Source organism: Pituophis catenifer, unplaced genomic scaffold, assembly GCF_029215685.1.
Source record: "Pituophis catenifer annectens isolate HBS135680 unplaced genomic scaffold, rPitCat1.0.hap2 SCAF_3, whole genome shotgun sequence".
Lineage (NCBI taxonomy): Eukaryota > Metazoa > Chordata > Lepidosauria > Squamata > Colubridae > Pituophis > Pituophis catenifer.
In genome coordinates, this window is record NW_027256883.1 from 127,554,200 (window position 1) to 127,579,177 (window position 24,978).

The 24,978-nt window shown below is 37.7% G+C and overlaps 1 protein-coding gene across 1 annotated transcript in view; it reads left to right on the plus strand.

The window, feature by feature from the left end:
- Positions 1-24,978, plus strand: part of COL11A1 (collagen type XI alpha 1 chain) — a 297,225-nt gene that overhangs the window by 167,254 nt on the left and 104,993 nt on the right. The window contains exons 28-33 of the mRNA XM_070941067.1: positions 2,388-2,441; positions 2,541-2,585; positions 4,382-4,435; positions 7,720-7,827; positions 13,199-13,252; positions 18,513-18,566. Of these exons, the coding sequence (XP_070797168.1) occupies positions 2,388-2,441; positions 2,541-2,585; positions 4,382-4,435; positions 7,720-7,827; positions 13,199-13,252; positions 18,513-18,566 (369 nt within the window). The remainder of the gene's footprint in view (positions 1-2,387; positions 2,442-2,540; positions 2,586-4,381; positions 4,436-7,719; positions 7,828-13,198; positions 13,253-18,512; positions 18,567-24,978) is intronic.

Consider the following 24,978-nt stretch of genomic DNA (forward strand, 5'->3'; position numbering starts at 1 on the left):
CAGACAAGGAACTATGTTAACGGTGATCGATATCTTAGACCATTAAAATTATAGTCACTGGAATCTAGCTTTTTACAAACTTTTTTTCTTCTACTGAAGAATATTTATTTATTTCTCCCATGCAATTCTTTTTGTACTATTTTAGCTGTACAATTCTGAGTGGTTAACAAAAAAACAAAAGTGATATATAAATTCATCAACTGGATCTTCTCTATTTAAGGATACAAAGAGAACATTCAGCATAAAAGTGGGTAAAAGAGAATATTTTCCATACCGTTTTTGTTATTGGCCATAGATGATGATGATGGTAATAATTTCATACTATTTATACTGTTCTCTAGAACAACCTGGTTTTCCCAATGCTTCCGTCAATAAACTCAATAATTAAAGAAATAACTCTATACATTTTCAATAAATTAGGCAATAAATGTGCCCAGAGTCATTTTGATATGAAATGGGCGGCAAATAAATAAAATAAGAATGATTTTTTATTCTATTCTCAATGAGTGCCCCACCTGTTTTTCCATTTTAAATTACTTTCAATAAAGTAAACTTTTATTACTTCAAATCAGGGATGAAATCCAGCAGGTTATATCAGGTTCTGAAGAACCAGTAACGGAAATTTTGAATAGTTCAGAGAACCGGTAGCGGAAATTTTGAGTAGTTCAGAGAACCGGTGAATAACACCTCTGGCTGGCCCCAGAGTGGGGTGGGAATGGAGATTTTGCAATATCCTTCCCCCAGGAGTGGGAAGGGAATGGGAATTTTGCAGTATCCTTCCCCTGCCACGCCCACCAAGCCATGCCCACAGAACCGGTAGTAAAAAAATTTGGATTTCACCACTGGTTCAAATGAAGTGAACTTTAAATTACTACTCAACAACTTTATGTTGGCCAGGTTATATTGTCAAAGTACATGTCACATAGATAGCTAAAATCCAGCAGACTAGTTTTAAAACACTCCATGCTGAACTGAATATGGTAGGTAGAAGTCTGAGCATGTATTGAACTACAGTGGTAACTCGGTATTCAACATAAATTTGTTTTGAGAGGTGCAATGAGTACCAAAAATGATGAGTATATAGGAATAATGTAATGCAAGGGTGTCAAACTGGCAGCCCACGGGCCAGATAATGTAAATATTAAGCAATTGCATTTATTTTTTGTTTCTTTGCTCATATAACATTCTATTTATGTAATGGTCAATGTATGTAAAAGGAAGTATGCGGGTTCTCAGTCCAGGTTAAAACTACTATAGGTATTTGTGTATGGGTGATAGAATAATTATTTCTTCCTCCATTGACTTCATTTCTGACCTCCATCCAATCCTGTGTAAATTAAAAGAAGAAGAAAAACATTGCAGCCAATGAGTTACTTTTAATTTTCTCTTGAGGAATTAATGCTTCCAACACTGTGAATGATAGTCCTAATCTGGAAATGTATCCTAGCATAAATAAAAAAGGAGAGTCAGCCATATGTGTCCCTCTGTTAAGAAATATAGGAACTAAGGATAGCATGCCCAATACTATCATGGTATTTCCTAATGCTCATAAATTAGTATAAATAAAGATTTATTTGATGTGATTTTTAAAAAATGGCTATATAAAGGTATAAAATTGTCCTAAATAGCTATATAATTTGTCATTCAATTTAGATGGATTTGCATGGCACAGTTCACTGTAGCCTTGGTTTAAAATTCTATATTTATTTCCCACTACACTTGAAAAGCCTTTCTTAGTACAAGTTTTACTAAATAATTCCTCAGTTGACTGCCATTATGTACTCATTCACAATTTGGGCTTCTTGACTGATGCGATATACAGGCAGTTCTCAATTTATGACCAAGGTGGATCCCAAAATTTCTGTTGGTAAGCAAGACCGTTGTTAAGTGAGTTGTGCCCTATTTACCATATTTTTTGCCACAGTCACTAAGCGAATCACTGCAGCTTTTAGGTGAAGCAAGCAATAGTTAAGCGAAGCTGGCTTCTTCATTAATTTTCCTTGTTGGAAGCTGGCTGGGAAAGTTACCAATGGGGATCACATGACAGTACAGCTGTAATAAACACCTGCCAGTTGTCAAGCACCCGAATTTTGATCACATCACCATGGGGATGCTGTAGGGGTTCTATATGCGAAAACCAGTCATGACAGTGCCCGTCAAACAGTCACTAAATGAATGATTGTAAGTCGATCGCAATTGCCTTAAGTTAACATATTTCTGGATATTTAAAATTGAACCCTGTAGATTATATTAAGTAAGCATGTTCAAAACAGCAGCTGCTGATACTTTTGAAAAGTAAATGTGTAGCATCGTGTGTGTTGTCGTAGTACATGTATGCTGTTTAAACTTCACATGGCATAATCTAAATACAATTCAATGTCTTTTAGGGGCCTGCAGGTCCTCATGGACCAGTTGGCTATCCTGGTCCCCGTGGTGTAAAGGTATGGCTAACATTATGTTTTTATTTGATAAACAATCAACTTGGCATTAATTTTTGCTAATCTGGTCCCTTGGCCATTGTCATCTGTATTTTCCCGTAGGGTGCTGATGGCGTCCGAGGGCTAAAGGGTGGCAAAGGTGAAAAGGTAATATGTTAATTATTTTTACATTCTATTGCAAAAAACACCCCAACTAAATGTGAAAATTTAAGTGAAAATAATGTCTTATTACATTTAGATGCAAAATTATTATATGGTGGCTGAGAAATTGCCGCAGTGGCAGAGTACCCTCCTGAAATGTCTTCAGATGGCCCAATGGTTTCAGCAAAAAAATTCTTGTATTTCTTTCAAAATAGGGCATGAAATGTCAAGCATGAGAAATCAAGAAATTCAGGCAGTTCAAATGAATATAAAGGTTTATTGCAAGCTTAAGCTCTCTATAAGAATCTGTACTACTACTAATGGTAGTAAGCAAATAGGCAGTAGATAAGTGTTAGTGGAATTCAAGGTGGGCCTGGACTTAGATCTCTTGTGGGTGTGAAGGGATTTAAGACAGATGACATATTTATCTCCTCCCTCCGACTCAGCCTAGTCATCTCCCATAGAAAATGTGCTGTTCCTGACTACTTTGATGTGATGCATAAGAAAAATTCTATTCCTTTAATTAATTAATGGCCAATAATTCTAGCATCATTATTGCTGGGAACTACATTTCCCAGGATTCCTGATTTTTGAGATATTATTTATAGCATCTATAATTGTATTAAAGATTACGGGGACTCTATGAACATGACAAAATGTCAGAAACAGGAATGGACAAATCTTTTCATATTCTACAAAATTTGCTTTTTTCCCCAAAGTTCAATTGGACTATACTGCTGGAGAGCAATAACTGTGTAATAAATATATCTAGAGTATTTTTTTAACTTTACAAAGTTTGACCTGCATTTTTTTGTACTCAGGAAAATTCATAAAATTTAACCTGCCACTTCTTTAAATTTACCTCTTAGTCTGTGTGTTTGATCTGAGAACTGCTTGGCAAAATTCAGAGAAGTAAGAAAAAAAAAGGAGAGATTTATGTTCTAATTTGGGAGATACTAATTGTGTCTGGTAGTATCCAAATGTAAACTCATAGAAAGCAGCCTACTAAGGAATCCTAGAAAATATTTGCCAAGGCTCATAATACCATTGATATATTACCAAAGCATTCTAATGTTTGATCCCAATGATTCCTGGTTCATCCACCAGCATCAGAAAAGATAAGATTAAAAAAAGAGAAACAAAGACTGTCAACAGAATAAACTCATTCTGAATTAGATGAAATGCTAGATTTCATTGACTGGATGACTTGGAAATGCTGGTTTTTTTAAACTTTCCAGGTGTAGATTTGCTGTGGTTACTGCATCATTGCAACAAATAAAATATGGCTATGTTAATCAGCCTTTAATCAGTAGTAGTATCTTTGGGTTATATTCCAATCGACTTTTGAACATGAATATCTGATGGGAAAAAATCCCAACACTTTTAAAGCTGGAAATATAAGTAGGAAATTTAATAAGGAAAAGTAATGTTATAATGAAGAACTCATTGACGAATTAAGAAATGAATGCTCCTATTGCCTTAAGCACCTTTCTCATTATTCATTCTTCTTTTTTTAAAGCTGAAAAGTAATTCAACTCAGCTGTGACATTTTTTTCCCGGATACAGAAATTGCCATATTGCAATAATTTGGTGTATTATGATCTAGCTTTAGTAATGTACATTATTGTGACTTACAGCAAAATAGCAATGTTATGCCAGTCTAATACTATAAAAAAGGCTTGCTTTGAAAATAACTATGGTTGTCATATGCATTATATTAATTTATCCAAATTCTTTAACAACTTCCCTTCTGATTTCTTAAGGAAGTCCATTATGTTTCCCTTTCTCACAAAAAAACATAGGGTGAAGATGGCTTCCCTGGATTTAAAGGTGATATGGGCCTTAAGGGCGATAGAGTAAGTATTACTTTAAAACCTCTTTAGATCTATTGAGGAATTGTATTTAAATTGATAAAGAGAATTTTCATCATCACTTCATCCACTCAGGAGGTTTTTTAGTCTCAGTTGAATAATTAGAGATCTTCGTTAATGAAAATTACTGTGTTATGGATATGATTGATTCTTCTGAAATCTTTTCTGTTCCCCCAAAAGGAGAGGCAAGATGACTATATTAGATTTTTAATAATTAGTTTCTATGTTGCTCCGGTCATCGATTGACTAAGGAATTGACTATCCTGCCATGTGTAAGTAGGAATAAAGCAACATGATAACTAACAAACTTTTAACACCCATGAGCCTTGATAGTACAGTGGTTTAGTGCACCCTGTTATTAACACAGCTGCCTGCAATTTCTGCTGGTTCGAATCTCTCCAAGGCTCAAGGTTGACTCAGCCTTCCATCCTTTCTAAGGTAGGTGAAATGAGGACCCAGTTTGTGGGGGCAATAAGCTGACTTTGTATAAAATATACAAAAGAATGAAGGCTATTGCTTAACGCATTGTAAGCCGCCCTGAGTCTCCGGAGAAGGGCAGCATATAAATCAAATTAATATATATATATATATATATATATATATATATATATATATATATATATATATATATATATATATATATATATATTACTATAGTCTACTATATATATATATATAGTATATATATATATATACTACTATAGTCTACTATATATATATAGTAGACTATTCCTATAGTAAGGAACCGTACAAATCTATTCAGTCATATACTATATAGGAGGAATCTTTTAATTCACCTCCACTCAAAGGCCTGATGTAATCAAAACCAGATTGATTACTGTCATAAATCCCAGTACAGGTATTCCTTAATTTATGACCATAATTGGGACAGGAATTTTGGTCACTAAGCAATATAGTTGTTAGGCGAGTCATCTTGAGATCTGATTTTATGATCATTTTTACCTCAGACACCTGGTTGTTAAATGAATCACGTGGTTGTTAAGCAAATCCGGTTTCCCCAATTGACTTTCCTTGTCAGAAGCCATCAGGGAAGCTCACAAATCACAGTTCCATGACACAAGAAGTGACAACTATTGTAAATGCATGCCAGCTGTCAAGTATTCAAAATGGGATCACATGACTTTAGGCGTGGTGTGACAGTCAAAACTTTGAGATGGTTTGTAAGTCACTTTTTCCATGGCCATTGTAATTTTGAAATGTCATTAAACAAACAATTGTAAATCAAGGACTACTTAGATTGTTGTGCTACTTCAATGCCCAGAGAAGACCTTTGCCATCAAGACCTTGTAGGTGACAATGTTTAGAAGAAGGAACCTGAAGGCATGTGATCTTTGCTAGCAAGACAATGGTTTAAGCTTTGTACTAGAACTTCTCTATCCTCCATTCCTCTCCTTGCCATCCCTACCCAGTAGATTGATGAGAGCTCTTTAGTAATTGCTTTACTGCAAAACTTTAGGAAATGTCAAAAGATACATTTGCTTTTTGAGAACTTTTCTTAAGAGGTGTATTTTATGGGGCTGCATGGCTTCCGATTTTTATAATCTGAGGATGGGTTAAAGCTTTTCATTAAAGCTTTATTTATGCTTTATTAATCATTGAATTTTGATTAATACCGGTATTTACTGTTTAATTGTTCCATATTGTCTCACCTTGGCTAGAAGGTAACCTTAAAGTAATTTAAATTATAAATTAACAACACACAGTAGTAGAATCATTGTACATGCATTCCTGTATGCTACTCCTGAAGTAGCACTGCTTTTAGTATTCTCTGGACATTTATGATTTATGATTCTCATTATTGGTATGAATGTGTAAGCTTTTGTACTCTTCTGACAGATCTCAAATTGCTTGTTGCTTCTTCTTACAATTTATTTATTTATTTATTTATTTATTTATTTATTTATTTATTTATTTATTTATTTATTTATTTATTTATTATATTTCTATACCGCCTTTCTCCTGTAGGACTCAAGGCGGTGTACAATCAAGAAAAATATAGACACACAAACATCATAAAATTGCTAATTAAAATTATTACTTAGTTTGGTCAATTAAATAAAACCCAGAATTAGATAACATTTAAAAAATCATTCACATGTTTGTATGTTTAGCCCCACCTGTTGGAACATCAGGGTCTTGAGGGCATGGCAGAAAGCACGGAGATCAGGGATATTCCGTATCTCCGGGGGCAGTTCATTCCAAAGGGTTGGAGCCCCCACAGAGAAGGCCCTCCCCCTGGGAGTCGCCAGTCGACATAATTTGACTGATGGTACCCTGAGTAGTCCCTCCCTGTGAGAACGAACTGGTCGGTGGGAGGCTATTGGTGGCAAAAGACGGTCTCGTAGGTCTCTACAATGGTAGAGTCATCTTATGAAAACCTCAAAACCTCCAAAAACTTTATAACAAAATATAGCAATTGATTTTCTTTTATTTAGCATTGTTAATATAGTACAGAAGCTGTGTCTCAATATAGTACAGAAGCTGATATTTTACCAAAGTTGCATGCAGTTTGATACTGTTGAGCAAGAACATTCTCTATGCTATCTGTATTTATTGATATATATATATTTGTATATAATGGATCAAGGTGATTTTTAAGATGGATCAAATTTGAATAATACTTATTAAATTTATTCAAAATAAATTGAAACCACTGCCAAGATTAATAACAATAGCAATAGCACTTACAGTAGACTTACATACCACTTCACAGTGTTTGTCAGCCCTCTTTAAGTGGTTTACAGAGTCAGCATATTGTCCTCAATTATCTGGATCCTCATTTTACCGACCTCGAAAGGATGGACGGCTAACTCAACCTTGAGATGATCAGAATTGAACTCCTGGCAGTCAGCAGAATTAGCCTGCAATTCTGCATTTTAACCACCATGGCTCAGATGATAAATCTTGAGGGATCTGGAACAAAAAGATTTTACAGAAGAAAAAACTGAATGAGGATTTCTTCCTGTATCACAGTTGGCTCTAATTAACAGTGTCAACCTTTCTGATTTTAGCCAGAACAACTAATGAGGATGCTGATTAATCAAGTTAGAGAAAAGAAAGCAAAGGGATGCCAACTTTTTTGCTTTCTGGGGTGGCTCCATAGTTATTGTCTTTAGAAAGCTTTAGGAGGAACTTAATTTGAGAGAGTCAGTAGGTGGGTTTTAATTAGTGTTCAGGATTTTGTTTTGTTTTTTATTGTGGAGACAGGTGGTTAATTTTTATTGTTTTATTTACACAATATTTTTAAGGGTGAAGTTGGTTCTCTTGGTCCCCGAGGAGAAGATGGCCCTGAAGGTCCCAAAGGTCGTGCAGGTCCCACAGGAGACTCAGGTGGCCCTGGCCAAGCTGGAGAAAAGGTGAGTAATGGTTTGATATTTCTATTATGAGAATTGATTGGTACAATACTAGCAAGAATGTGACAGAAATAATTGAAACACAAAAGCCATATGGAAACATGTATGTAGACCGTGTGGGGACTTCAGATTTGTCATGTATTTGGAGTTATGAGAATCTATGTCTCCCTATGTCCATAGGGGGGAAAAAAACAACTCACATTTTTACATGATGACTGTTATGCCAGTGGGAGGTGTAAAGTGGAAAACCAAATCTCTCACTTAAAACCACAGTTTCTTATCAAGGAAAGAAAAGAAGAACCACAGTACATTAACAATGGTAGAACAATGGACCAAGAGTAATTTGTAACGTCTCCTCAATATTTTGTTTCACTTTCTGAAATAGTCCCTTAATTGACTATTCCTGGATTGTGTTTCTGTAATGTCTGTACATTTAGGCAAATTCTTTCACCTTTTCCAAATTACTTCCAGGTGTCCTTTGTCTCTGCTTGGTGTGTGATAGCCTTTCATTCAACTACATTTCTGCTTGATTGCATCGGTGGTCTGATCAAAGACAGGCTTGTTTATAAGAATCTTTCAAATGACTCTCCCCAGGTGATTCCCTTTCCATGTAAAAAAGAGAAAGGAAGGTTATAATTTGATGCTAGAGAGTTTATAAGCTGTCATAAAAATACTTTCAAAGTCAGATCATTCATTTCAGAAAATATTCCTTTCAGCTTCACTTAACTGTTGGGAGCTATTTGGAATTAATGATCCTTATAATGTTTCAAGACATCTTGCCAGCTGTTAAAAAGGTCATGAATAAAGAACGCCACTAGTATAATTATGGATAAATGGTAGCATAATTGGAAAGTTATCACTAAGTCCCCATTAAATTCCAATTCCATAAAAAACAAGAATATATGAAACTCACTTTCTCCCACAACCTAAATTAATTCCTATTGTGCTACTTTGATAGGGAAGTATTACGATAGATATAGAATTCGACTGAAAGGAATATGGGCAGAAGAAAAGAAGACAAGAGTTAGTGCAATTTTGCAAAGGTTTACATGAGTGTATCTTTATGTGAAGTTGTTACAGGTTGGTTATAGAGCAAGCTGCGTCTTTACTTCCTCCGCAGTTTGTGCAGGGATCATAGAATCTTAGAGATGAAAGAATCCATTGAGGCCATACCCTGGCTCAGTGCAAGAATTAAGGTATCTCTGATAGATGTTTGTCAACTATCTCCTTCAATACATCCAGCTCTTTCCCCTTGCAGTGCCGACAATTGGTTCCGCTGTCAAATTACTTTTTGTATTAAAACATTTTTAAGGTTTCTTTTTAACATTCATCTAGAATCTGTACTCTGCATCCCATACTTTGGGTTGATAGAGAATAAATATTGGCCTTTTTCTGTGTGACATCCATTCAGTATTTGGCAGTTGGTTAAACCTAACCAGGATTTTTCCATATAGGATTGGAAAATCCAGTCTTGCAGTTCTCTGATTGTCCTCATTATCCTTCCTTGATTGTGTTCCATTTTTTTTCTGTAATCCTTTAAGTTGTCATGTTCAGATTTAAACACAAGGTGTGACAGAACTATTATTTTTCATGATTTGAAAATGGTACAACATAACTACTGATTCAGCCTAAAAGCATGTTTGCCTTTTTTTGTAAGCAAAACATTTTGCTGTCTCTTGCTCAGTTTGATTATACATTGAATAACTAGTAATTGCAATACATTGGTCCATTCAGTTCATTGTTCACCACGGGCCGTGGAATGCATACCCTATTGTCAAAGAAAACAAAAATAAAACCTGTGTAGTTGTACCTCTTTTTTTTATTATCACTTTGCTTTTAGCATCTTTTTCGAGCAATTGATATACTAATTCTGTTACTTGCCTTTATTCTGAAATTACAAAAAAAAAAAAAAAACTTTTGTTGTTGTTTTCTTCATTCTTTGTCAACAAAGGCTTATGCTGAGCTTTATACTTTCTGAAGCCAGCTCTACAATTTTGGACTACTTGTGCATTCAAACCAACCAATTTTTTTCTCCACATTTTTATTAGTTAAAGACCACCATCGGGTAACTGTCTTGCTTTCCTTCAACTATTTCTCCTCCCCCTGCTGTGATTATAATTTTAACACCCTTTAGTTTGATGAGTTCTTGAGTTCTTTTTCTCTTCAGCTTCAGCTTGAATTTTTTTCTGTCAAATTTTCCTGTCATTGCCCTGAGCTTATTGAAATTTATCAGTCCATGGTTCATTTATATACATTCAGATTTGGCATGCCTTAGAATCAGGATTTTCTGTCACTTTTCCTACCTGAAGTTTTTGCTTTGGTTTCAATTGGGAAAGGGAGTGAAATAATAAGTTGGAGAGAAAGTAAAACAAAATACAAGACAAAATCCAGGAAGGCTAAAAGCCATAATTTGTTGAATTACCCAAATGTAAACATTTCAGAAATAATATTAGATTATTTGCTCTAAAAATTAATAAAAGCAATATATACTCAAACTATCTTACATAGCAACAATAATTAAATGTGTGATACATAGTTATTTTTTAAAAAACAACAACATTGTTTTATTAGTTTGGATGGCCAATATTATTTCATATTGCATCTTTAAAATATTTGTCTAATGAGTCACAAAATCTAATGCTACAAATTATAAAATATAGATTAAAATATTTAGCACATTTCAGAAGATCATTTAAGAAAAGCAGCAAGCTTATAATTGTAAACTAACACAAGTTAAGATTTAAGATTGTTTACATAGGCATAAAATGTATTAAAGACACAAATTTCCTTTCGTCTTGAATAGCAACAGCAATAGCATTTAGGTTTATATAACGCTGCACAGTGCTTTACAGCCATCTCTAAGTGGTTTACAGAGTCAGCATATTGCCCCCAACAATCTGGCTCCTCATTTTTACCGACCTCAGAAGGTTGGAAGGCTGAGTCAACCTTGAGCCTGGCGAGAGTCGATCTGCCAAACTGCTGGCAGCCAGTGATCAGCAGAAGTAGCTTGCAGTACTGCACTCTAACCACTACGCCACCATGGCTCCTGGAATGCTTTTGGATGGAATGCTTTTACAATTTCTTACTTGATGAGATCTCAAGGATCATAACTATGTACATTTCTGAGGACCCTGATTATTGTATATATTAATAATGTATATATTAAAGGTCTCAGGAACATCTTTATCATCATAGCTACTGCCGCCCTGAAAGTTTGAAAAGTGAATATTTCAGGGTAAAAAAAGGAGTTCGGGAAGTTGAAATATTTAGCTAAGGCCTCAAATTCTTCCTGATCCCATACTAGTATCTCCTTGCTATGTGTCTTCTACTGTTCTATATTTTAATATATTTTCCTTTCAGCATAATGATCTTTATTCATTCAATATGCTTAACTGGATTGGAGAAGTATGTCATGGGAACATACAAAAGGCCCTGTCAGGCACTGGGGAATTAAATTAGCTCAAACTAATATTCTATCATGCAAAGAGTTAAACTAAGTCCAACCAGTTAGATATATCATTGGAATATCCAAAAAGAACTGAAGAGAAAGTGCAGCTGAAAAAGCAAACTTCTCCATTATCGAATTCTTGCCAAGGCTTGGCAGCGCACAGCACATCTTCCGAACTCTGGTTTGCAGTAATGGTCAAACAACACCTGTTTGCACAGTCAGTATTAAAGAGGCCAGTAAAGTAATGAAATTTTGCCAGTATTTTCTCAGCGCAAAGATTTAACAGATATTAAGCTAGGGATTCCGTATTCTCATTATGTATTGCTAGAATCATTGATAAGGAGATTTGATTTGTTAGTGACTGACTTAGTGAAGTGTTCTATGAGGACAGAAGCAGTGTAACAGTACAAACAACGTGACCCTTGCCCAAGAGGGTTTGCCTTACTTTTGCATTATGTGACTATTTACATTTGGTTCCATGAATGAAAACATAATCAATTCAGAAACAGATAACTTTTGGAGAAAATATAGTGCTGCCAGATATTTTGTTTGCTTAGAGAGAACCAGGTGCTTTGTAGAGCAGAGGCATGCTTAAGCAAAACCTCAACAGTACTTAATTCCATTCTTCTGGACCAGTACAGTGATGGCTAACCTTTTTGTTCTCACGTGCCGAAAGTGCGTGCACCCATAATGCAATGCGTGACAGCGCGTGCTCATGCCTGCACCCATAATGCAATGCGCATGACCTATGACCCGCCCTCCCATGCATGTGTGTGCTACCCCTGCCCCCTGCACATCCATGCATGGCCCCCCTGCCCTGTTTTGGACCTAGGAGGCATCCCTGCAGCCTCCTAGGACCAAAAAAGGGCCACTGGGGGGGGGTGCACAACCCCTGCAGCCTGTTTTGGGCCTCCTAGCAGGCCTCCCTGCAGCCTCCTAGAACCAAAAACGAGCCACAGGGTGTGTGATAACCCCCCCTGCTCCCATGCATGCACATGTGACCCCCCCCCCCAGACATGCAGGCCCATCTTCCGCATGCGAGACTTGAAGATTAGCTGGCCAGTGGGAGGCGCGCACACATGTGGGGTGGAGCTGAGTTGGACGACAGCTCATGTGCCTGCAGAGAGGGCTCTGCGTGCCCCCTGTGGCACGCGTACCATAGGTTTGCCATCACGGGGCTAGTAGAAGATGGGAAGGACCCCAAAACATCACAAACAGAAGGCCACACAGTTAATTTATTGTATCTCAGGAGCACAGTAATCATCAGCAATGCTATCATTACCATACTAAGCAAAGTACTTCCAAAATTTCTATTCACTACATTAGCTCATTTTTCATCCTCCTCCGTCCCTACACACTATCTGATTATGCTTGGTTTGAACTCCAGAAGAATCAAAGTAGAAGTAGCGACACCTGGTACAATGTCTCATTTTCTGTGATGTCTCCAAACTTTACAGTTTTCATCCAGTTCTATGACTTTTGATGAAGCTTGGTCAGTCCCAGTAAACTACTTTTGTTGATTTTTCTCTTGAGTACTATCAGCTCATCTAGTTCACATAGTAATCTTTGTTTATTTTGAGGTTCTCTAATAAATCTTCTTAAAGATCTTTATCCTGGTGTTTTCCTGCATGCTCTTTATGTTGAAATACTCCAAAATCACCCTTTCTGCCCCCATGGCTTACTCTGAGCAGGTCTCATGTATTCCAGCTTTCATAAATGTCTATTCTGATCCTCACAAATTCAGTATCTATGGGATAGATGGACAAACACAGACAAATAGATCAATCTATGAATAGGCAGACAGATCCAAACAGCTACAAATCAGTAAGTAAGATGGCTACATAGAAATGCTACCGGTAGTTGCAATGTGGATATATTTGGAAAAAGTAAATGAAAAATTAATGTGTGGGTTTTTTTTTATTATAGGGTAAACTTGGTGTTCCCGGTTTGCCAGGATATCCAGGAAGACAAGGCCCTAAGGTAAATTTGCTACAGCATTAGGGAGGTATATGTAATTTAAGATTTAATAATGCGTGCACATTTTTTTTTGTATATGTTTTATTTGTAGGAAAACTACAAATAGTGTGTGCACATTTGTTTAGGTAAATGGATGTGTATGAGTTTGTTACTTAGAATTGATCTAGTTGGAATTATAAAACACCTTTACTACAATCTAAACATTACATTCATTACATACTGTTCTTCTAATGCAGGGGTGACAAACTCAATTTTATTGAGGGCCACATCAGGATTGTGTTTGACCTCAGGGGTCTGGGATGGGTGTGGCCAGCTCCACATCAAATGCCACTTTTGCTAGTAATTTGTTTTGCTAGCACTCTGCCAATGAAACCGGAGCTCGGGAGGGCAGCGTGCGGCCCTCCCGAGCTCCATTTTCAGCTGCGATGGCCTCCTGCACCATTCTGCCAGTGAAAACGGAGCTCGTGGGGTGGCCCTCCCGAGCTCCGTTTTTGCTGGCAGAGAGCTGCAGGATGCTGTCGCAACCAAAAACAGAGCGTGTGGCCCTCCTGAGCTCTGTTTTCACTGGCAGAGGCACCATGGGCTGGTCCTTCACTGTTTCCAGGGCGGCCTCATGGGCAGGATCCAGCCCATGGGTCTTGACACCCTGTTCTAATGGAAGCAAGTCCAGTAATTCTGACTGGATACCATACTCTGGACAATTATGTTGACACTATATAATGTATACTACCATGAATCAAGTCTAGAAACCTGGAGTCTGTGACTTCTAGTCCTACCTTTGGCACAAAGCCATTAGAATGATGTTGGGTCAGTCATTAACTCTCAGCCCTAAGAAGCAGACACTGTCAAACCACTTCTGAAATCTTGCTAAGGAAATTGCAGGAACTAGTCCAGGCAATCACTGGGAGTCAACAAAGACTTAATGGAGCAAAAGAAAACTCTACCATCCCACCATCTATGCATACTATACATTTTGTTGGAATATTTTTTTCTATATTCAAATGCAGAAATCAAATAATATGAAGTGTTTTAATGGTAGGCAAGGATCACATTTCATATGAGTAAAACATTTTGCAATAATTTCTGAGTAGAATTATTCTTTATTAATCTTCCCGATGTTCCACATTCAAGCCCAGTTAGTTTCTTTCATTATATAGCATCTGTCTACCCATTATGGAAGCAAACTGCTTATAATCCATTATTATTATTGATACAAATGCCATGTCGTAGAAATATCAGTGGAGTGGTCAGCTGTGCTTATAGTTATGGCAATGAGACATTAAAAGTATTTTTCCTTGTAAAGCTGGCACTATTTAGAAATTTTTATTGATGTTCAGGTCTAAATAATATTAATCTCACTATTACGGTTGAGTCTGACTTCAAATAATTATGCAACAATAGATAGGTTGTGTGGTTTTTTTCACTAGTTGTAAGGAGTCAAAACTGACTCAAACTGATTTTAAACCATAAACAATAAACGAAACAATCATAAAAACAAAGTCAAAAGTAGCAAAGCAGTACATCATGTATTAGGTGCCATGTGTTGGTCTCTTTGTGTGTATTTATGTAGCATTATGTAGGTATAGGTGAACGTAAATGCATAGGTATTATAAATGTGTGTGTATGTGTGTATACATATGTATGTATTTTTATGTATATGTGTATATATGTGTGTGTATGTATGTGTGTGTGTATATATATATATATATATATGTATACAGGTGAAACTCGAAAAATTAGAATATCGTGCAAAAGTTCATTTATTTCAGTAATGCAACTTAAAAGGTGAAACTAATATATGAGATAGACTCATTACATGCAAAGTGAGATAGTTCAAGCCTTGATTTGTCATACTTTTGATGATTATGGCTTACAGCTCATGAAAACCCCAAATTCACAATCTCAGAAAATTAGAATATTGTGAAAAGGTTCCATATTCTAGGCTCAAAGTGTCCCACTCTAATCAGCTAATTAAGCCATAACACCTGCAAAGAGTTCCTGAGCCTTTAAATGGTCTCTCAGTCTGGTTCAGTAGGAATCACAATCATGGGAAAGACTGCTGACCTGACAGTTGTGCAGAAAACCATCATTGACACCCTCCATAAGGAGGGAAAGCCTCAAAAGGTCATTGCAAAAGAAGTTGGATGTTCTCAAAGTGCTGTATCAAAGCACATTAATAGAAAGTTATGTGGAAGGGAAAAGCGTGGAAGAAAAAGGTGCACAAGCAGCAGGGATGACCGCAGCCTGGAGAGGATTGTCAAGAAAAGGCCATTCAAAAGTGTTGGGGACTTTCACAAGGAGTGGACTAAGGCTGGAGTCAGTGCATCAAGAGCCACCACGCACAGATGGATCCTGGAAATGGGCTTCAAATGTCGTATTCCTCTTGTCAAGCTGCTCCTGAACAACAAACGTCAGAAGCGTCTTACCTGGGCTAAAGAAAAAAAAACTGGTCTGTTGCTCAGTGGTCCAAAGCCCTCTTTTCTGATGAGAGCAACTTTTGCATCTCATTTGGAAACCAAGGACCCAGAGTCTGGAGGAAGAATGGAGAGGCACACACTGCAAGATGCTTGAAGTCCAGTGTGAAGTTTCCACAGTCTGTGTTGATTTGGGGAGCCATGTCACCTGCTGGTGTTGGTCCACAGTGCTTCATTAAGTCCAGGGTCAACGCAGCCGTCTACCAGGAGATTTTGGAGCACTTCATGCTTCCTTCCGCAGTCGGGCTTTATGGGGATGCTGACTTCATTTTCCAGCAGGACTTGGCACCTGCCCACACTGCCAAAAGTACCAAAACCTGGTTCAATGACCATGGGATTACTGTGCTTGATTGGCCAGCAAACTCGCCTAACCTGAACCCCATAGAGAATCTATGGGGCATTGCCAAGAGAAAGATGAGAGACATGAGACCGAACAACGCAGAAGAGCTGAAGGCCGCTATTGAAGCATCCTGGTCTTCCATAACACCTCAGCAGTGCCACAGGCTGATAGCATCCATGCCACGCCGCATTGAGGCAGTAATTGATGCAAAAGGGGCCCAAACCAAGTACTGAGTACATATGCATGCTTATACTTTTCAGAGGTCCGATATTGTTCTATGTACAATCCTTGTTTTATTGATTTCATGTAATATTCTAATTTTCTGAGATTGTGAATTTGGGGTTTTCATGAGCTGTAAGCCATAATCATCAAAATTATGACAAATCAAGGCTTGAACTATCTCGCTTTGCATGTAATGAGTCTATCTCATATATTAGTTTCACCTTTTAAGTTGCATTACTGAAATAAATGAACTTTTGCACAATATTCTAATTTTTCGAGTTTCACCTGTATATATATATGTATATACACTCATACATGAGTTGATGTTTGCAGATTAATCAGCTGTTTCGTAACATCCTGTTATGAAACAGCTGACTAATCTGCAAACATCAACTCATCAAGATGTAACAACACAGGCAACCAACCCGCTCACAGCAACAAAGCCAGCACCTCACACCTCCCCACCAGTATTTATAGAGAGACGGCAGCTCCGATCACGCTTTCCTCGCACAAGCACGAAGCCAAAGATGACGAGTGGGACCTCGTCGAAACGTCGCCAAGATACTCTCAATCTTACACGGGAAAAGACCCGAATACACCAAAACTTGCATACCTCTACCCGTTAAAATTTACGAAAACAAATTATGTGTATACACACACACATATACATACAGTGTATATACCTCCCTTCAATATCTGTACCTAAAGTAATACAATATATTGAAATTAAGTTACTATTCGTATCATAGAAAATTTAAAATCTTTTTTTTATTTCTTAAAAAAACTTCACAATTATTAAACTATAAAAATATGACAATATAGATGGATAGTATATATGTTCCTAACCACCATGATGTGATGCAAACACATCACTTTTTTTTTTTACTTGTGCCACGGTGTCATACACACATTTATTTCATCACTTACCCCCTTACTATAGACACTAGTTTTCTAACAATTCCAGAAAAGCTAAATTATAATCAATTATAGAATTAAAATCCATGATATAATATTCAGGGGACATCTCTTCTTTGTTTTCTGTGTGTGTATTTATATAAGTTAAGTATGTTGAGTTTGTGCTTTATAGTCAAATTATTGTAATGGCACACATCTACTCCTACTCCTGTGTCTTCTTTCCATGAATGGTGGCTTGACATGTCATTCTTTTTGAAATAAATATATAAGTTTATTGTTAATTCTTTACTGCATTCTGGACGTGAACAATTTTGGTAAGTAACTGAAAACTGTTAATATCTATATTCATGTTTGGATTGTGTCACTTAAATACCGTATTTTTTGGAGTGTAAGACACACATTTCCCCCTCCCTAAAAGGGGGTGAAAATTTAGGTGCATCTTATACACTGACTATAGTCCGGCCCACCCACTGGCCCCACACCCTTTGGCCTCTGCCTCCCAGCAATTTACCTCCTTACAGCAATCAGCAAGAAGAAACAGCTCATTTCAGTTTCAGCACAGCCTAATTAGCACAAGTTGATTGGATCGGCCTCCCAACTCTCAGCTGTTTTGGTCTCAGGTGTTTTGCGCGGGTCTCTGCTGCTTGCTGCAAGGAGGTAAATTGCTGGGAGCAGTTTTTTTTTTCTTGTGCTAATAAGCTATGCTGAAAATGAAAATGAAACTAAAGCAGGCTATTTGCTGTTTGTTGCAACGAAGCAAAATTGCTGGGAGGCAGAGGCAGAGGCAGATTTCTTTTTCTTGTTTTCCTCACGAAAAAAAGGTCTTATAGTCCAGAGTGTCTTATACTCCAAAAAATACAGTAATATCCCATAGGTTATGTTACTTAAATATAGTTCATAATAAAAAGTGGTTTATATCCTGAAGTTCCAGATTAAATCCTTGGAATGATCAAGTAGGAGGATAAGACCAAGTAGGAGGATAAGACATTTCTGTCTCAAATTCTGGAGAACAGCAATGGAGATGTTGAATAAATAGACAAATAGCTTGACCTGATATAAGACAGCATTCTATATTCTACCATGCTATGCTTCCAATGGCCTCCCAAGTATGAAACAGGGAGAAAGAGTTTGAACGCATTTGCTATTAAAAGCGCTGGGTTTAGTTTTTTGTCATTGAATGGATAGTAGAAAGTTTCATCAAATATGTTATCATCTTCAGGATATAATATTATAATCCATCAAAAGTATACAGCGTGAAGGGTGTACTAAATATTTATATCAATTAAAAGTACATTTGTAATTTTTTGTGCAGGGATCTACTGGGTTTCCTGGATTTTCAGGTTCTAATGGAGAGAAAGGAGGAAGGGTAAGTCACATCATTTTACCTATAAAGTTATGAATATATGGAATTTGAATTTGAGAACATTAAACAGATTGGAATGTACAATATTATATAACATTTCCTAAGTTGGATGGTGCTCAAACTAAAGAAAAAAAAAAGAAAGAAATGATAGCAGTTCAGGAGTATCAAGGCTTTTTAAATAAAAATCAATGCTATACACATCCATTATGGCTGCAATTGAAGCAACTTTAAGCCCTATTATACACAAATGCAACTCCCAATTAAAAGATACTGCTTAATGAGATGCCACGACACAGGTTGGACAGAGTACACAAGCATAGACAGACAGGATTATTTTTCTTTCTCATATACCTAGCTAGTGAAAAGGAGATTGATTAATTGATTGGTATGTTTGATATACCTGACCATTGCATACAAATGTCTCTGGCTGGTTTACAAGAATCAAAACATAGAAAGACCCATGATGTACCCCAGCTTGCAAGAATAAGCAACAAATCCACTAAAACTCACCTAACCATCTGACCCAAATGTCTGGAGAAATAGCCAGATCTTCAATGCCTTGCAAAAAGCCAAACAGGGTTGGGACACTCTAAATCTCTGGAGGGATGGTGTTTCAGGTGCTGCCACTGAGATGGCATGACATTGTGCTCAAAGAAGGTGTTATTGCTTGATAGAAGGGCCCTGGGATTGAAGCAAGTGAAAATATAAGTGGACGGCTAAACTAAGTAGATCATTATGGAATTCAAAATGGTGCCACCAATGGCAGCCTCGGTGACATGCTCTCTGATTGAGAAATGTGTTTTTATGATCATGATTTGTCAATTATAGCTTTTATGTACAAAGAGAGCTTATGCACCGAAGACAAATTCCTTGTGTGTCCAATCACAGTTGGCCAATAAAGTATTCTATTCTATTAAATATATAAAATGCAAAGAATGCTTGTAGATAGCAATAGCACTTAGACCTCTATACCACTTTACAGTGCTTTACAGCCCTCTCTAAGCGATTTACAGAGTAAGCATATTGCCCACAACAATCTGGTTCTCATTTTACTGACCTTGGAAGGATGTAAGGCTGAGTCAACCTTGAGCTGTTCAGAATCGAACTCCTGGAGAGAGCAGTGAGTTAGCCTGCAGTACTGCACTCTAACCACTGTGCCACCACAGCTCATAATTATGGCGTGTGAAAAGAAAATTCAATTCCCATGCTGAAACTGTAAGAAATTGCTCTTTTGAAGACAAATGTTCATAATATGCTTTGGGGAATAACCTCCCCCCCCCAATGATATCATTGAAAAGCCAACTTGTCTGCAGCTCAAAAATAGAATAAGTTTCTAAAGAAAACATTTTTAAACAGATAAGATATCAAGAATTTGCTCTTTTGTTGAAGATAGTGAATACATCCATAATGCCGACTAAGCAAATTGTCGAAAATTCACAGCTTCGGTATCCATAAAGCTCAGCTGGATGTAGCTGATTGCTCGTGATAGAGCTGCACGAAAGTCATCAAAGGGGAAAAGATGGGCTGACAGTTATACTTCATGGTAGCTTAGTGTGCCATTAAGTGAGACTGAAGTAATGCATGCCATTAATCTGCCTATCATTTCATTTTATTTAATGCGAATGAAATTTATCACTTTAAATGTCTAGATACAGAGTTCCATATGAGGACTGCTTGCCACGTAAATTGGCAAAACGATATTTATAACTAAAGGGGACTCATGAATTCCTAATTGCTTGCACAATTAATCTTTAGGAGAATGGGGTTCCCTTCTCCACGTAGACTTCTCTGAATCCTTCAAAGACGTATAAATATTATATCATGTATATGTGAAGGGTAATAAAAGTGTTCACATTTAAAAGCATCTAACACATGCCTATTCTGTAACACATCTAGTAATAAAGACAGATGGAGTGTAGGGAAGGAAGAGAAGGGAGTAGGAAGAAACTCCAGTCCCCCTTTTTACAATTTATCAGTAGATTAAATTTCTCAGTTATAATTTAAGCTAGAACCGGGCAACTGTTTTGTTTTCAAGGGCTACATGTAACTTTTTGGGGAGAGACTGAGGATTTTAAAGTAGACGGGCTACTTCACACACGTTGGTAAAGTTTTGAGGACTTTCCTCCTTCCTTCCTTCCTTCCTTCCTTCCTTCCTTCCTTCCTTCCTTCCTTCCTTCCTTCCTTCCTTCCTTCCTTCCTTCCTTCCTTCCTTCCTTTTTCTTACTCACAATATATACCGGTAGTAGGGGTTTCATCTTCTTTTTCTTTATTCATTTTCAAACTGACAGGCAACCCAACCATTAATTTTCTGATGGAACACATGCATCCATGTTCCTCTTAGATATACCAGTAGTGGGTTTCAATTTAGTTTGCTACTGGTTCGCTCGTGTGAGCACACACACATGCATACGCACACACAGAAGTGCCTGGGCAGGTGGTCGGAGCCTCCTGCCGCCACTACCAGTTCACCCGATCTGAGGTGAACCGGTAGCAACCCACCACTGGTATATATATATATATATATGTGTGTGTGTGTGTGTGTTTGTGTGTGTGTGTGTGTGTGTGTGCGTGTGTGTGTGTGTGTAATAACATGTTGGAGATTTTAGAATCAAGTAAGACTGATTCTAAAAGCTTAAGATTGAAACCTTCATTATGAAACTAGGATTTTGATGTACACTCTTTCTTCATTATTTTTCATTTTGTCTCCAATTTTATATTTAACTTTGAAGAAAAAGTAAAATAATTACATTTTAATGCTAATATTCAAACTATAATTAACTTAGATAAAATAGCCACTTCCTATCTATATTTAATATTATAAGATACCAAAATAAAAAGATATTAAGAAACTATGTATATTATATAAATATTGTATACTATTAAGGCTGAGAAGATGGAGCAATATATGGTTTATATTGCTAGCTATAATAATGTTAAAAGACTGAGTTAATTCTATATTAACTTTTTATGGATATATCTTTACTTTCTTCGAATGTCATTCATTTAATTATTATTCTGTATATTGGTTGTTATATTTCATTTTACACACAGAGATATATATATACATACAGTATATACTAAGGGCCGTGCGTAAGAGCACCAGCGTGTCTACCGTCTCTGTCCTAATGTTTCCTCTATTTGTATCTATTTCATGTATTCAATTTATGCTTATACATATATATATTACCATATATTACCTAATATACCTTAACAAATAAATAAATTAAAATTAAATTAAATATACATATACACATATTCATATATGTAGGTCTTTGGTTATTCGGGTTTTCTCCCGCGTAAAATTGGAGGTGTCTTGGCAACGTTTCGACGAAGTCTCATTCGTCATCTTCAGGATGGTGTTTTCGGCTTTGTGTTTCTAGGAGCAATGTGTGTGATCGCAGCTGTTTCTTCCTTTTAACTGCCAGTGCGGGTGTGAACTGATTAGGTGGGAGCTTGGCTGTGTTCTGATTGGGTGGAGGTGTGTTCTGATTGGTTGGGGGTTTGGCTGTGCTCTGATTGGATGGGGGGTTGGCTGTGCTCTGATTGGATGGGTGTGTGTTCTGTTTAGGTGGGGGCTTGGTTGTGCTCGGGTTAGTCTGAGTAGCAGAGAGATTTGAGCTGGTGAGCTGTGTTGCTGTTGTTTGGCTTCGTGTTCGTGGCCGTGCCACCTCTTCATGGTGGGTGTCAGTCTGCTTCATGTATGGATTGGAGGGGTTTAAAGTGGCTAATGATGCAGCTGCAGTCTGGCTTCTGGTCCGTGGTCCTGCCTCATTATCAATGTGGGTTTTAGTCTGCTTTCTGCGTGGATGTGTGGTGGTTACATCCTGTGTGGCCCTTGTGAGTGTGGGTCTGGTGTCATTCTTTGTGTTAGGGACTCGTTTGTCAATAAGGGCGGGTTTCCAAATGGCTGGTAGGCGGGAGGTATCATCTTGTTTATTCATGCTGTGTGGACGTTTTTCTATCTCGATGGCTTCTCTGATTATTCTGTTGTTAAAGTGTTCAGTTTTGGCGATAGTTCTGGTCTTTTTAAAGTCAATATCATGTCCTGTGGCTTTGAGGTGTTGGACCAGGGAAGAAGTTGGTTCCTCTTTTCTGACTGAGTTCCTGTGTTCTTCAATGCGTGCACTTATTCTTCTGTTGGTTTGTCCGATGTATGTGGTGGGGCAGGCGGGGAATGGGATTTCCTATACTCCTTGATTTTCTAACTCAATTTTGTCTTTGGGGTTTCTTAGGATGGTGGATATTTTTCGGTTTCTGCAGAATGCTGTCTTGATGTTGTGTTTGTGGAGGATCTTGCTGATTCTGTCTGTGGTGCCTTTTATGTATGGGAGGAGAGCTTTGCCATTTTCTTGTTCTCTGTCTTGGATTTTAGTGGGGGTTTCTTTTTGGATTAGGTTGGTAATCTTATTTCTTTGGAATCCATTGGATGTTAGTACGTTAGTGAGAGTGTGTAGTTCGGTTTTTAGGTGTTGTTCGTCAGCTAAGCGTTTTGTTCTGGAGATGAGTGTCTTGGCTACGGAGTTGATCTGTGCTGGGTGGTGGTGTGAGAGTGCGTGCAGATAGTGGTTTGTGTGTGTTTTCTTCTGGTAGATGGTGTGTCCTAGGGAACCATTGGATTTTTTGTAGACTAAGACATCTAGGAAGGGAAGTTGGTTGTTTGCTTCTGTTTCCATGGTGAACTGTATTTTGGGGTGTAGGCTGTTGAGGTGTGTGAGGAAGTTGTCCAATTTTTCTTTCCCATGTGGCCAGATTATGAAGGTGTCATCTACGTAACTGAGCCAGAGTTTGGGTTTGTGATCAGATTTTTCTAGAGCGTGGGTTTCAAAGTGTTCCATGTAGAGGATAGCAATGACAGGTGAGAGGGGTGATCCCATGGGTGCTCCTTCTATTTGTTTGTATTTTTGTCTGTTATAGATGAAGTATGTGTTGGATAGGCAGTGGTTGGTCAGATCTAGGATGTGCTTGGGGGGGTGTTATATTTGTTTGGATAGCTGTCAAGGCTTCTTTGATTGGCACTTGGGTGAAGAGGGATATGACATCGAAGCTCACAAGTAGGTCGCTGGGCTGTAAGTTTTGTTTCTTTATGATCTCTATGAACTGGAATGAGTTTTTTACATGTGAGTTGATGGATTCTGCATAGGGCTGTAGTTGTTTGGCGAGAAATTTGGCTAGGTTTTGTAGAGGTGAGCCTACGGAGCTGACTATGGGTCTAAGTGGGGTTCCTTCTTTGTATATCTTAGGGAGACCATAGAGCTTAGGGCATCTGGATGATTTCTCTCTGGGAATGATTGGCACCCAATGGCCTTCATTTGGCTGTATACTCTATCTAAATGGATAACTAGTTTTTATACAGAGAGGAAACTCGGGGGGGGGGAGAAAGAAAGAACCTACAGATTGAAACTTTGGCTCAAACATCTGGCCTGCTGGGCTAGTTTTATTAGACTGTGTCTCCTGCAAGGGTTTACAGACTCAGCATAATCACTGAGGTACTTTTTAAATTTAAAATTTTTATTTTATTAATTACAATGGTAGCATTGTATAATTCGCTGAGTAGAGGATTTACATCATGCTAAGAGCCAGTTTGGTGCATTGGTTCTGACAAAACAATTACAGTCAAGATGGAAACAAACGTCAGTTCTATGAATACAGTTAATGTGCTAATTTCTTAATATGCAAATGGAAGCCACAGAGCAGCTAAGCAAATTGGGGAGGGGAGGCTAGGCAAATGGGGAGAGGTCAACTGAGTCTGAACTTGTTTTTCCTTGCCACAACAGACTGTATTTCTGAAGAGGCTTCATGCATTTTAAAGGCCCTGCAGTTCAAAGGATCTGGGGGAGGGATAGGGAGAGACTTCTTTTGAAATGCAAACACTGGATTCAGATGAGCAATTTATGCTGGCACTACAATGTGGGGAGGTGAGTTCCCCCCACCTCTCAGAGTCCAGAAGTTGCTTGGGAAGTTTCTCCACAGCTGCTATTTGCATAACATGAAACAAACGTATTAATAGCATTCACAATTCCGATATCCATCTTTGTCCTTATTGTGATATGTTATCAATAATAAAAGATACATCCTACCAGCTGAGCTCTATCGGTGGCTGTGAAATTTTTCAGGTTAAGAGTGGGGCACTTTTCATTTGCAATTGTCAGTGAGTATTTCTGCTTCCTTAAATTCTACAGGTGCCCTTTCTTCACACACACACACACACACACACACACACACACACACACACACACACACACACCTCTATACAGGTAGTCCTCGACTTACAACAGTTCATTTGGTGACCGTTTGAAGTTACAACACCACTGAAAAAAATGACTTACAACCGTTTTTCACACTTACGACCATTGTAGCATCCCCATGGTCACATAATCAAAATTCAGATGCTTGGCAAGTGGCGCATATTTATGAC